General features: G+C 43.2%; 1 protein-coding gene across 1 annotated transcript in view; it reads right to left on the minus strand.

The window, feature by feature from the left end:
• The window catches only part of SPATA16 (spermatogenesis associated 16), a 199,766-nt gene that overhangs the window by 49,560 nt on the left and 136,529 nt on the right, over positions 1–13,677 (minus strand). The window contains exons 5-7 of the mRNA XM_061634505.1: positions 10,835–10,982; positions 10,018–10,164; positions 5,890–6,002 (exon numbers count right to left, since the gene is read on the minus strand). Of these exons, the coding sequence (XP_061490489.1) occupies positions 5,890–6,002; positions 10,018–10,164; positions 10,835–10,982 (408 nt within the window). The remainder of the gene's footprint in view (positions 1–5,889; positions 6,003–10,017; positions 10,165–10,834; positions 10,983–13,677) is intronic.

The following is a 13,677-nucleotide window of genomic DNA, read 5'->3' on the forward strand; positions in this document are numbered from 1 at the left end:
GGGTTGGTCTTTCACAGTCCAATCCACTTCCTGAGCATATGGTGAGTGGTGACAACACCTGCCTTCTCCAAAGATGGAGAATTACATTTTTGTATGTTTGTTGGTGTTCTTCTTACTTTGCTTCTTTCCTGTGTTACTACTGTTTCTACAGAGATCTAACTTAGAAAATTGTATTTCTCTCATTATTCATCCTAGAAATCTGTGTCAAATTTATTTTTATTAATTTCAAAGCTTTTTTATTGGTCAATGTCATATGATGGTGAAGACAGCCTTTTGCGTTTCAAATGGGAGGTTATGTTCTATTTCTATTTTGGGTGCATTAACAGTTGAATCTGAAACTGCAGTTTGATGTAAAATCAGATTGATTACAATATGTTGCTACTTAAGCAATGATTCTAGCTATTGGGAAAAAAAAACTTGGCCTGCCCAAGATATTATGTTATGTTATGTTATGGTTTATTTCTATGCCACCTTTTGGCCAAAAAGGCCCTCAAGGTGGCTCACAAAAAATAAACACAAACACAAAATACACATCAGAAAAGAATACAGTGTACATGCAATCATGCTTAGGATAGGTAAAACTGACCATGGGAGGGAGGAGGACAAGAGGGAGGGACGGCTGGAGTGGGCAGGGGAGGAGGAAGAAGGAAGAGGGTAGGGGAGAAAGAAGGGAGGAGGAAGGGAGGAGACAGCGGAATGAGGGGAAAGGCAGGTCTGATCATTTGCATGCTTATTGAGTTCAATGGGATTTACTCCTGTGCAATCCTACGTAAGATAAGTAAAACTGACCATGGGGGAGGAGGGGGGAGGGGAAATGACAGAGGGGGGGGAAGCAGGTTTGATCATCTGCATGCATATTGAGTTCAATTGGATTTACTCCTATAGGTGAAACTGACCTGGGGGAGGGGCAGGGAGGGGAGGAAGGGGAGGAAGGGGTGGGTGGGTGGGCAATGGGCAGAGGCGAAGCCCCTTTCCTTTCCAAAAGGGAAACACTGTGAACAGTATCATTCTTTCTCAGAATTTCCCCCACTTTTTTATTCTACAGCAGGCAGATGTAGTCTCCCACCAAATTTAAACCAAAGCTGTACCTGGCCACATCCACACCAGACCTTTATTCTACTTTAGACAGTCATGCCTTCCCCCAAAGAATCCTGGGAAGTGTAGTTAGTGATGGGTGCTGAGAGTTGCTAGGAGATGCCCTGTTCCACTCACAGAGCTTCAATCAGAGCGGCTGACTGTTAAACCACACTGGCCACTGGAGCTCTGTCAGGGGAATAGGAGTCTTCTCTCAGCACCCTTCACAAACTACACTTCCCAAGATTCTTTGGGGGAAGCTATGACTGTCTAAAGTGAAATCAAGATCTGACATGGGTGTGGCCCCCTGACTAGCCAAGCCAAGCAGCTGTGAGTCTGGCATTTAGAACACTGACAGTTGGTTCTCACTGAGCATGCCCGGGCTTACAATTAGAGTTTAATGTTAAATTTCTTAAATTAAATAAAAATCAGCCAGACATTTTTTTAATTTTTAAACAGCAGAAGATGAAGGTCAGAGTATGGGGCAAGGTCCGTAACAGCCTACAGGTACTCTGTGAACATAGCTGATTTTTAATGAATTTCAACAGATTATGACAACTCTGACAGAAAAAAGCCCAAAAGGGGTCTGTTTTCTCACTCTCTCTCTCTTTACACTTTGACCTCTTGATTCTCTCTGACTGTTTTGTGTATCGACATGAAACTTTACAGGATTGTTAAGCAAGCGTTTCTGAGTCCAGGACTATAGGATTGGTAAGATTTTGTTTTGAAATGAGCTTATGGGAAACATCAGAATGGCATGAGGGGGGTATTTTCAATTTAACATTACGGAATGCGAAAATTCCATGCTGGCTATAGTATACAGCCACTCTCGTGGCTGTATAATGTATGCTGAGGGAGCGAGACGGTTTGGATTGCAACTATCAACAGTTGGTGAGGTGGCATGGGCGGGTCACTGCTGTTCTCCTGGCTTCCGAATGCAGCAGGTTGCTCTTGCTAACCAAGACAGGGAGGAATGGCAGCTTGGCGTGGCAAGGCATACAGTGGCAGGAGTATTAAATAAGCGCTGCCGCTGTGTGCTGTACCGCATCAAGCTCCTGCACCTCCCCCCTCTCTGTCAGTGGTAGTGACGCATTTGGAAGCCAGGAGAGACAGCAGCAGTGCCCCACCCACACTGCCTGACTGGCCGCTACTGACTGCAACTCCCATTAGCCTCAGCCAGCATGCCCCAAAGTCAGGGATGATGGGAGCTAAAGTCCAACAATATCTGGAGGTCAAAGAAGAACTGTGCTTTCCCCCATAAACAGTAACTTCCCTTAATCCTTAGATGTTGATAACAAGCAGAGAGCAGTAATCTAGGTCTTCCATGATAAAAAGTCAATGACATGCTTTGGCAGAACTCCCTTTTTCGTTGTGGAAATATTTGTGCCAGACTTTGCAGTTTTAAAGTTTCAAGGCAGTCAGTGGTTTGGTGGTACCATCAGCTAAGTAATGAATGCAGGCTTCAAGCAATGAAGTAAGGTGGTGGAGATTCCTAGAGAGCTCTCTGGAAGGCCCCATGGACTTCTGGTTCTAAGTAATGCCTGGGTCCATTGCAATGTGCGGTATGCTTGGCAGTGCTAGTGCCAGATGGGAGGCAGCTGGGGAGGAGGAATCAAAAGTCCCATCCATGAGTCTTGTAGGGATGTGCTCTGTGTGTACATCTGTGTATGGAGAACAGGATGGATTGTGCCCATGATTTGCTCCTTTGTAGGTTATGGGCTCTATTTCGGTTTAAGGCTACTTGCCCTGATATTTATTTATTGACTGATTATATACCACCTCCCAGCAGAAAGTTCTTTGTGTGGTTTACAATAAACAAGTAAAAAAAAATTGAAATACAAAGAAAGACACAGAATCATATAAAAAGAGGAAAAATCTACATAAATACAACAAAGCAGAACCTGCTGTACCCCCAAAATTAAAAACAGGTTTAAGAAAAAGAGAGCCAGGCTACCTAAATTATTTAAAAGGCCTGGGTGAACAGAAAGGCACCAAGAATGCCACAAAGATGGTGTTCCCTGAGATGAAGACTCCCTTGGGATCTCAGTTCCTGGGAGCCCAATTAAAGCCAAAACCCATAAGCCAGCTGAGCTGAAACACTGAGATTCAGTTCAAGCGGACCAACTACTGACAATGGGCTATGTATGCACTGAAGTAATTTGTAAGAATATAGGAAGAGCCCTGCTAGATCAGCCCAAAGGCCTACATAGTCCAGCATTCTTTTCTCAAGGTGGCCAACCAAAATCTCATGGAAAGCCCATACGCAGACCATGAGCTCAGTATCACTCTCTTGTTCGTGATCCCCCAGGAACTGTTTTCCAAAGGCATACTGCCTTCAGCCTTGGAGGTAATGTACTCATCACGACTAGTAGTCATTGATAGCCTTATCCTCCATAAATTTGTCTAATCCCCTGTTAAAGCCATCCAAGCTGATGGTCATTCCTATATCTTGAAGCAGCAAATTCCAGAGTTTAACTATGTGCTGTGTATTTTGGCACAAGTGGCTTGCAGATTTGGGCTGCTAATGAGCTCTCCTCCCTCTCCCCCTTTCTCTTTTGTCCTGAGGTGCTTCCATCATTGCTTTTCAAAGAGAAAAGTAGCCAAAGCATTTCAGATCTTACAGAAAATAATTGCTTCTTTTCAACTAAAGTGTATCCCCCCCAACACTATCTTCTTGTAAAACCCAAGAGAATTTCAAAAAGCTAATAGCAGGTAACTTGAAGGAAAGTGTTCTATAAAGCACATTCTTCCATGGAATGAGTATTAAGGCTGATAAATAATAGCTGCAAATATAATTCAAACAAAAATGGGACTACTTTCACGGCAAACAGAAGTGTCCAATTCCATCAGTGTCTAGACAGGAATGGCAAAGCAGTTCTTGTCCTGTAGTACCATCTCTAGATTGCTTTATAATCAGATTTTGGGGTCGGGGTGCTCACTTATCATCATTGTTATGTAAAACGATTTTACAAGTGAGGGCAGGGGTTTTCCCTGTGTTCTGTTTCTTTTTTATGCAATAGATTGGCAGATGTTCTCTCATAATAAATGATAAACAGGTTTATTTTTCACTCCCCACCTCCTGAAGATGTGAAAACTGTTCTGCCATCTTGTATTATGTTTGGTTGTTATAAAATGGCTGCTTTTGGTTTTAGAGGATGTCAATGTTCACAGGAAGGTCAAATGTACAAGGGGATGTTTTGCGCTACAGGCCAAAAGTTCAGTTTAAGAATATGGCAATTAAGAGAAAATAGAAACTTAACCAGGAGTTTACTCTCCTGCTAATCGGCTAAAAGGTTGGGAGGGAAAATGAAAATATTGTAAATAAGTTGATTTGGAATCTACCTCCATTATCGGAGGCAATATGCTTCTGAATACCAGCTACTGAAAACCACAGGAGGAGAGAGTGCTGTTGTGCTGAGGTCCTGCTTGCAGGCTTGCCATAGGCATTTGGTTGGCCACTGTGAGAACAGGATGCTGGACTAGGTGGGCTACTGGCCTGACCCAGCAGGCTCTTCTTATGTTCTAGGGTAGACAGTTGAAGAGAAGAAAAGATGTGGAGTCATTCATTTGAAGAGCTGAAGAACTGCAAGAGGCAAATGACTAGAAAATACTAGAGAGCTAGAACACTGGAAAGTGTTAGGGAGCATAGTTGAGCACTACAGAAGGACGGAGCCAGGAGGAAATGACAAAGGGACCCTGAAGGTGAACTGAGGGATGCAGATTGATAAACATTGGTTGCTTGGGGCAACAGTTTACAATAGGTATATCTGGATGCATTTATCTCTGGAATTTTTTTTACTCTTATATTCCATAGTTTATGTGCTGTGTGGAAAAAGTTCTTTGTTTTGTCTCGCCTGAATCTTCTAACATTCAGTTTCATTGGATGTCCATGAGTTCTAGTGTTATGAGAGAGGGAGAAAAGCTTTTATCTATCCAACTTTCTCCATACCACACATAATTGTATACACCTCCGACATGATTCAGGGAATTCACACATTGTTAGCCATCTTGAGTGTATCCACTGAAAAGGGAAAGCAGGATATAAACACCTACCATAAGAGAATAAGCAAACATGTGGGACTTACAACAAAATGTCACAGTCTGGAGTGCTCCTGTTTGAAGTGCCCCATTCCATTTCTCCTCTCTCCCAGTTTTCCATCCCCACCCCCCACTGAACAGTCAGTCAGTCAGTCAGTCATTTTGTGGCCACTGACCCTCATTCAGCTGTTTCTGAGGTTTCCTTCTGGGTCCCCCACCCCCTAAATTGGTACTTTTTACACGGACAATGCTGTTTTGGCTATATAAACGATGACACTTCTTGACATTGGAAATTGAGGGAGCTCATCAGTAGTGGCAGGAAAAAGGCAGATGCTGCATATCCTGCAGGAGCTAAATTATAGTGCTGCGGGATTATAATTCTGTATTCTTCCCCGAATTTGCTAAATTATAATGCTGCATTTTCATAACAGCATGGCAAAGCAGTTCATCATAAGCAGCTCATTCATTTTAAGCAGCAGCAGCAGAAGTAAGAAGGCAATTGCTGCAGGAGCTAAATTATGGTGCGGGTGGATTAGAATTCTGTATTTCCTGAATTTGCTCAGTTATAATACTGCATTTTCACGACAGCATGCCAAAGATATGCTGTTGTCTCCAAACATTTAGTTAGCATTTAATTCTTGTGAAGGACTATCTGGGACCCTTTGGGTGATCGCTGTGACTGAAAGAACAGCCTGAAACCTCATTGCTCACCTCCATCGAAATATGTAGCATTGATTGTGAGAGGAGGGACCCCTATGAAGAATATCTCATACTCACAGTTAGTTTGGTGCCCCTAATGAAATCCATTATTGGCAAGATTCTTTTTCCTATTGTCTCCAGGTGCCTCTTTGCTTCTTCTTTTGTGAGAGGACTGAAAGGCGCTTTGTGCTCTAAGGAGATTTCAAAGAAGAACTAACATTTATGGACAAATCGGCATGGGTAGAATACCAGAGCCTGACACTGATTTTATGATTCTATTCCTTCTATGTTAAATTTTACCCTTGTAGTACCCTTTAGTACCACTCCCTATATACAGGCAGGCCCCGCTTATACGGCAGGTTCCGTTCCGGACTGCTGCCGTAAAGCGGAAATCGCCGTAAAGCAGAACCCATTGAGAATAATGGGCCAGTTGCGCGAAAATGCTGCAAAAGCGCAAAACTGGCTTTAAAGTGGGGAATTGAAAGCTGCCGCATTAGCGGAATGCTGGAAAGCGAAGTGCCGGTAAGCGGGGCCCTACTGTATATGTATATGTGTTGACTGTGTAGGTCATGAAAAACTATGGAACACTTTAAAAGAAATGGGGGAGCCACAGCATCTGATTGTCCTGATGCGCAACCTATACTCTGGACAAGAGGCTACTGTAAGGACAGAATATGGAGAAACCGATAGGTTCCCCATCGGAAAGGGTGTGAGACAGGGGTGTATTTTATCACCCTATTTATTTAATCTATACGCAGAACATATCATATGGAAAGCAGGATTGGACCAAGATGAAGGAGGTGTGAAAATTGGGAGGGAGAAATATCAATAATTTAAGATATGCAGACGATACCTTACTACTAGCCGAAACCAGTAATGATTTGAAACGAATGCTGATGAAAGTTAAAGACGAAAACACGAAAACAGGACTACAGCTGAACGTCAAAAAGACTAAATTGATGACAGCAGAAGATCTATGTAACTTTACAGTTGACAAAGAGGACACTGAACTTGTCAAAGAATATCAATACCTCAGCACAGTCATTAACCAAAATGGAGCCTATAGTCAAGAAATTAGAAGAAGGCTAGGACTGCGGAGGGCAGCTGTGAGAGAACTAGAAAAGGTCCTCAAATGCAAAGATGTATCACTGAACACTAAAGTCAGGATAATTCAGACCATGGTATTTCCGACCTCTATGTATGGATGTGAAAGTTGGACAGTGAAAAAAGCTGATAAGAAAAAACCAACTCATTTAAAATGTGGTGTTGGAGGAGAGCATTGCAGATACCATGGACTGTGAAAAAGACAAATAATTGGGTGTTAGAACAAATTAAACCAGAACTGTCACTAAAAGCTAAAACGATGAAACTGAGGTTATCATACTTTGGACACATCATGAGAAGACGCGATTCACTAGAAAAGACCATAATGCTGGGAAAAACAGAAGGGAGTAGAAAAAGAGGAAGGCCAAACAAGAGATGGATTGATTCCATAAAGAAAGCCACAGACCTGAACTTACAAAATCTGAACAGGGTGGTTTATAACAGATGCTGTTGGAGGTCGCTGATTCATAGAGTCGCCATCAGTCATAGTCGACTTGGAGGCACATAACAACAACAAATATATATAAATTTTTATGTATTTTAATTGTATTTTATGTATTTTAATTTATTTTAATGTTTTTGTGATCTTATTGTTTACAATTTTATTGTGTACATGTTTGATTTTATTTTTATAAACTGCCCTGAGTGCCCTATTATAGGGTAGAAGGGTGGGATAGAAATATTTTAAATAAGTAATAATAAATAAATAAATAAATCCTTTTACAGCATAGGCAGGGAATTTCAGGCCCAAGGGCTGAATGTGGCCCTTCAGGCCTCACCATCAGGCCCTTGGGGCTCTCCCCCAGCCATTGCTCCAAGCCCTCCTCAAGTGCTTTTGCTTGGCTTGAAATGTGTCTTTGAATTGCAATAAGACCGCCTTGGTCTCCTGGTTGGAACAGTATGGACAGCTCCTTCAAAGCTTGGACTGAAACCCAGAACAGATTCACGGTCTCACTGACATCAGAGCTGCCAGCCGCTACTGGGTATGGGTGTAAAAACCTCTGAAGTTTGCACTGCTGGAATGTGGCCTCCTATACAAAAGATATGAGTCATACCCATTGCTCTGGTCATTGTTGCCTCTGGCCACACACACTCCTGACATGCAGTCCTCAAAAGGTTTCCCATGAGGGAATGTGGCCCTGGGGTTGAAAAGAGTTCCCCATCCTTGTCTGCAGTAGCAGCTGGTGCCCACTGGAACTGATAGCAGACGGCAGGGAGATCCACAGTAGGTCCCCTCGCTGGATCGTCTCCCCTCGCTGGATCATCACATTGTAGCGGTGAGTGGGCTTGCGTGTTCCAATGAACCCTGTGAGCGATGCCGTCGGGAGTCATGTGCTCCCAGCAGGGTCACCCATGGTGGTAAGGTCAAGGGAGAGGAACCAGACAAAGAACGATCCAAGAATGTCCTCAACGGCAGAACAGACGGAGGATAACAATGTGTATGCTACAATGGCTGTGAAGGTGGATGAAGGCCGCAGCAGATAACAGACTTCCAATCGTCGTGGTACCCATGCGATTAGATCAAAGTCTTTTTCTGTCAAGATTGTGTGTTGATCGTTGTGCGCCGATATCCCCACGTAAAACAAATTCACACACAGACGTCTTCCAACCAAATTATCTTGGAAGACAATCTTACTCGGCCACGAGTGATCGCCAACCTCAACCCACAGTAGGTGGAGCCAGAGCCAATAACAGGCGGAGCCAGAACCCATGTGAGGTGGAGCCAGCATGGTCCCCATCCTCCTCTGTGCTGAGTTCTACAACGGCAACAGTGAGACTAAGGAGGAAGACACTGACAGCCAGGGCCACATCCCTGGACTGGATGTCAGTATGAAAGTGGGCAGGTGGGGGTTGGCTGAGGGTAAGTGAGGTTGGCGGGGCAATGCCCCATCCACCCTAATGAGCCAATGCCTGCTTTATCCAACTGGAAAAGTAAACCCAAACCCAAAAATCCACCAACCGACAGAAGACCGATCTTTGATCACCATATATGAACTGCTATGTATCATTGATTACAGAAATTAGATACTTGCGAAGCTATATGGCAAGCCCACAGTGTACTGAACTCTATCCCTAGCTGAATGACGACTCTGACAACTGAAGGTAAGCAAATCCTATCAATGCTGATCTCTCTACCTTCACCACCGCTCCATTCCGGGTTTTATTTTAGTTTGCTTGCTTATTGATATAATAAAAATAATAATAAAAAGAAGCCACATTTGATATTGTTCTTTAAACAATACCACAGTATGTTGCATCATCTCCAGTATTATATGTGGGCTAGCAACAAAACGCTGTGCTGTGGAGTGCTCCTGTTCCGTGTTCCAGCCAGCCAGCCAGCCATTCCATGCATGTCCTTTTCCAGGATACTTCATTCACTCCTTCTCGCCCCAACAGACAGCATTCTGTGGCCACTAAGCATTCCCCACTGGGCTATTTTCAGGGTGTTTTTTTTCCCTGCTGAATAATTTTTCTACTGCAAACCTAGGGCTTCCTGCAAGAACGCTAAACCTCCCCATTGTTTCCCAGTAGCTCTGTTTTGGCGATATAGCTGTTATAACTCAGCACTGGAGTTAGCTATTAGTATGCATTGTTATTACTTATTTGTAGTCTGCTTTTTGGCCTAAAAGGCTCCCCAGCTGGCGAACAGCACACTAAATATAGGAAAATATACAATAGAACTATCATAAATCAATCCATCAAACAAAAGCAAGATAAGGCTACAAAATGACATAATCTGGAGGTACACATACAACTTCAGTGTGTGTGTGTGCGCGTGTGTGTGCGTGTGTGTGTATTTGCAACCCTGGTCTCCTTTGGGAGGAAGGGCAGGATATAAATTTAAATAACAAAACAACAACGTCTATTTATGGCTGCATATGTACACTGTACATTTAAAACCACATTTTCCCATCCCTGCCAAAGAATCCTGCAAACCGTACTTTAACCCTCACAGAGCTACAATTCCCAGCACCCTCAACAAACTACAGTTTTTGGGATTCTTTGGGTGGCTGGGGGGGAGAAATGTGCTTTAAAATGTGTTTTAAATGTATGGTGTGTATGCAGCATATCTATCTATCTGGGAGAATTCACATTTGTTACCTGAAAATGTTGGCAATTTCCTGCAAGACATCTTTTCTAGAAATTTCCCAACTTCTTTGTTTTTGAAGCCCAGTGTCAGCAAATAAGACTGGGGTGAAGGGCAAGACCAGTCGCCTGTCTGTGGCAAACTGTGAAGTCCATGAGGGTCTGAAAAATAAGAGGTTTTAAGACACTCAAACAACAATTAAAAGCATCTGGAAACATTGAAAAACTATCAAATATCCTCACGGCTAGTAATTTCATGGTTACCGAGAACGGTATATTTCACATCCATCAAAAGCTTGGGTGAACAGGAATGGTTTTAACTTCCTCTTAACAGTTAATCATGAGAGAGACAGATGCACCTCACCAGGGAAGGCATTCCGCACATGGGGGACCCCTACCAAGAAGGTCCTGTTGTCAATCAGCACCACCAGTTGGGGAGCACCTAGCAGAGGCATCACCAACAGAGCCACTCTTGCCAGTCGTAGGTCCTGAGATGGTTGATATTGGGGAGGCAGTCTTTTAGGCACTTGGGTCTCAAGCCATTATGGCTTCATACACTAGTACTAACACCTTGAAAAGGGCCCAGTAGTTCCCTTCCAGTGCTTTCAGAACCACTGACACGTGGTCCCTGATCTGCTGTGATTTGTTTTTTATTTTGTACGTCATGATTGCTGCTCCCCCCACTAAACCGTCTTGTGAAGTTAATATGTAAACTGAAATATAGGTTATAAACATTCTAAAATACACATTAAATTCTATCAAACTCAATGGGGTAAAAAGTGCTTCATTTTGGCTGATTTGTCCCTCATGTTGCAGGCTTCAACCTTGTCACCTGTATATATGTATTCCACATAGTCGGGGTGCTTTTTGGTGAAAACTTCCTTTAACTTGTCGATTTCTCCAGCCTTTACTTTAGTTGCAAATGGCGTGTACATCACTGAAAAACATTCTGCTCTTGTGATGGCTTCTTCAATCATAGCCTAAAAAAAAGAAAAGAAAGAGGTACGATGCAGACTGTTTTGTTTTTGTTTTAAAAAAAATGTGAGCTGGTATTAAAGAAGGGAGGGAAGGCAGGGAGAGGAAAACGAAAAATAATTACCTTCATGGATGATATTTTCCCCTTAATAATTGCACAGTCATGCAAAGATAACATATTTTGGGTCTGAATATTAATTAGAGAAAAATTCAAATTAGTTCCAGAATGCATTGCCTATCTCCCTCTCAAAAAATCAATTTTAATGTAGAAAAAGAACATTTGTAAACAGTTTTCACTGTGGCAGGTCTGTGCCTTCACTGGGAAGAACACAGGCATTAGACAAATTATCTCAAAGATAATAAGAGAATGAGTTTTAGTTTCCCTGAAGGTCATATCTATATCCACTAGAGATCTTGTTCAAAGCCTGGAGAATTGTCTAAATTTAGGTTGCTTCAAACGTGGATTATAAGGCAGAAAATACAGGGTATAATAAAGGAGTGAGCAATTTATAATCTATATATGACTCCTTTTATAAGACTCACAACAGGGAAAGGGTGCAGAGAACACCAGAGGTAGATGGATGAAGGGAGGTATCATCTTGGTTAGACTCTGGCAGGGTTGTCCCCAACACATTTGTTGCCTGACTGGACTGGCATCAGCAACACTGGTGATTGGACAGCATCCTCCACTGCAGGCTGGCGTAGAAGGCACAAAGCAGACTGTGTGGTACATACACATCTCACTGCTGCTTAGCATCTGCAGCCTGATGCAGTCGCCTCACTCTGCCTAACAGTAGGACTGGCCCTGGACTTTGCTTCCAAATGAAACTTCCATTGGTTTGCTACACAAAATTTAGGATAAAGTAGGGGACACTTGCATGGAATCAAGCAGAGCAGGCAATGTGGAGCTATTGTAGTTTCTTTTCTTTTTTTAAAAGCTGGATCAGATAACCCAGATTTCTCCCTTATATAGATGGGGAGCGAGGGCACATCTCTCCTTTCTCTTTACCTAGTGCTTCTGTCACATATTCAGTGCCTCTGGATATGTGCATGTGGGCATTCCAAAGCCTCAGAAACTCAGGGTGATGGTGGTGGCCCAGGAGAGGGCATTCTCTGTGACAGCCCTTAAGTTGTGGCACTCCCTCCTCACAGAGGTGGGTCTGGCAACTTCACTATACAGTTTTTTGGTGAATGCTGACAACACACCTCTTTACCTTGGCCTTTGACACCTGAGATGTGCATTTTTAGGACCCAGTCTATTTTTGTGATGTTTGATTGTAAGTTGTTTAAAATTGTTTTCTATTTTAAATTATTGTAAACTGGCCCAATAATGTAGAACATATATGTATTGTTGTTATTTAAATTTATTACCCGCCCTTGACCCAGAGGTCCCAGGGAAGGTTGCAACAATTTAAAAATACATCACGAAAACAATTAAAACCTAAAATCACAACATCACAAAAAATAGTCTGGGTCCTAACAATATAAATCTGAAGTGTCAAAGGCCAGGGTAAAGAGGTGTGTCTTAAGCATTTGCTGAAAGCTTTGCAGTTAAGTTGCCAGTCCTCCTTGATGGGATGTTCCATAATTTTGGGGCTGCCATAGAGAATACCCTCTCCCAGGCCACCCCCCGAGCTTCTGATGGTGGTGGCACTACCAAAAGGGCCCCCTCTGCTGAACTCAACACCCAAGAGGGTCTGTAGGGAAGGAGGAAGTCTTTCTGATATTTGGGACCTAAGTCATTTAGGGCTTTAAATTTATTTATTTATTTATTGTATTTATATACCGCCCCATAGCCAAAGCTCTCTGGGTGGTTTACAATAACTAAACACTAATGTGAGCATCTTGAATTGGGCCCAGAAACAAAGTGGCAACCAATGCAGCTGTTTCAAAAGGGGTTATATGAGTTCTAAAGGGAATCCCAGCCAGTAATGTGGTCTCTGCATTTTGGACCAGTTGAAGTTTCCACATCATCTTCAAGGGCAGCCTCATGTAGAGTGTATTGCAATAATCCAGTCTGGAAGTTACCAGAGCATGTGGCCAAGTCATCTCTGTCCAAAAGGGTCAAAGCTGGTAAATCAGCCGGAATTGGGAAAAGGCACTCCTAGCCACTGAGACCACCTGAGCCTATATCTCTCTCTCCCACATTTCCTCCCAGTAGGGGCCCAGGGCACCACTCCTAGCCACATCCACATCCAGCCCATCACTGCCTCCAAGCATCGGACCAACACCTTAACTGTCTCTCCCAATTCAGATGGAACAGAGACACAGAGCTGGGAGTCATCTGTATATTGATGACACCTCACTCCAAATCTCCTGATGACAGCTCCCAGTGGCTTCATATAGATGTTAAACAGCATGGAGAACAACATGGAACCCTGAACAGCTCCCACGGTGCCAAACAATAGCCTCCCATGACTACTTTTTGGGACCGGCTCTGGAGGTATGAGCAAAACCACTGAAGCACAGTGCTCTCAACCCCACCTCCCTGAGATGTTCCAGAAGAATATTGAGGTCAACAGTATCAAAAGCTACCAAGAGATCAAGGAGAACGAGCAGGGTCACACTCCCCTATCTCTCTCCTGACAGTTGTCATCAACCAGGGCGACCAAGGCAGTTTCAATGCGGCCAGGCCTGAGGACAGACTGGAACAAGTAATCAGTTTCCTCCAAGCATGTTTGAAGCTGGACTGTCACCACC

The sequence above is a fragment of the Rhineura floridana genome, chromosome 7 (assembly GCF_030035675.1).
Source record: "Rhineura floridana isolate rRhiFlo1 chromosome 7, rRhiFlo1.hap2, whole genome shotgun sequence".
In the NCBI taxonomy this organism is placed as follows: Eukaryota; Metazoa; Chordata; class Lepidosauria; order Squamata; family Rhineuridae; genus Rhineura; species Rhineura floridana.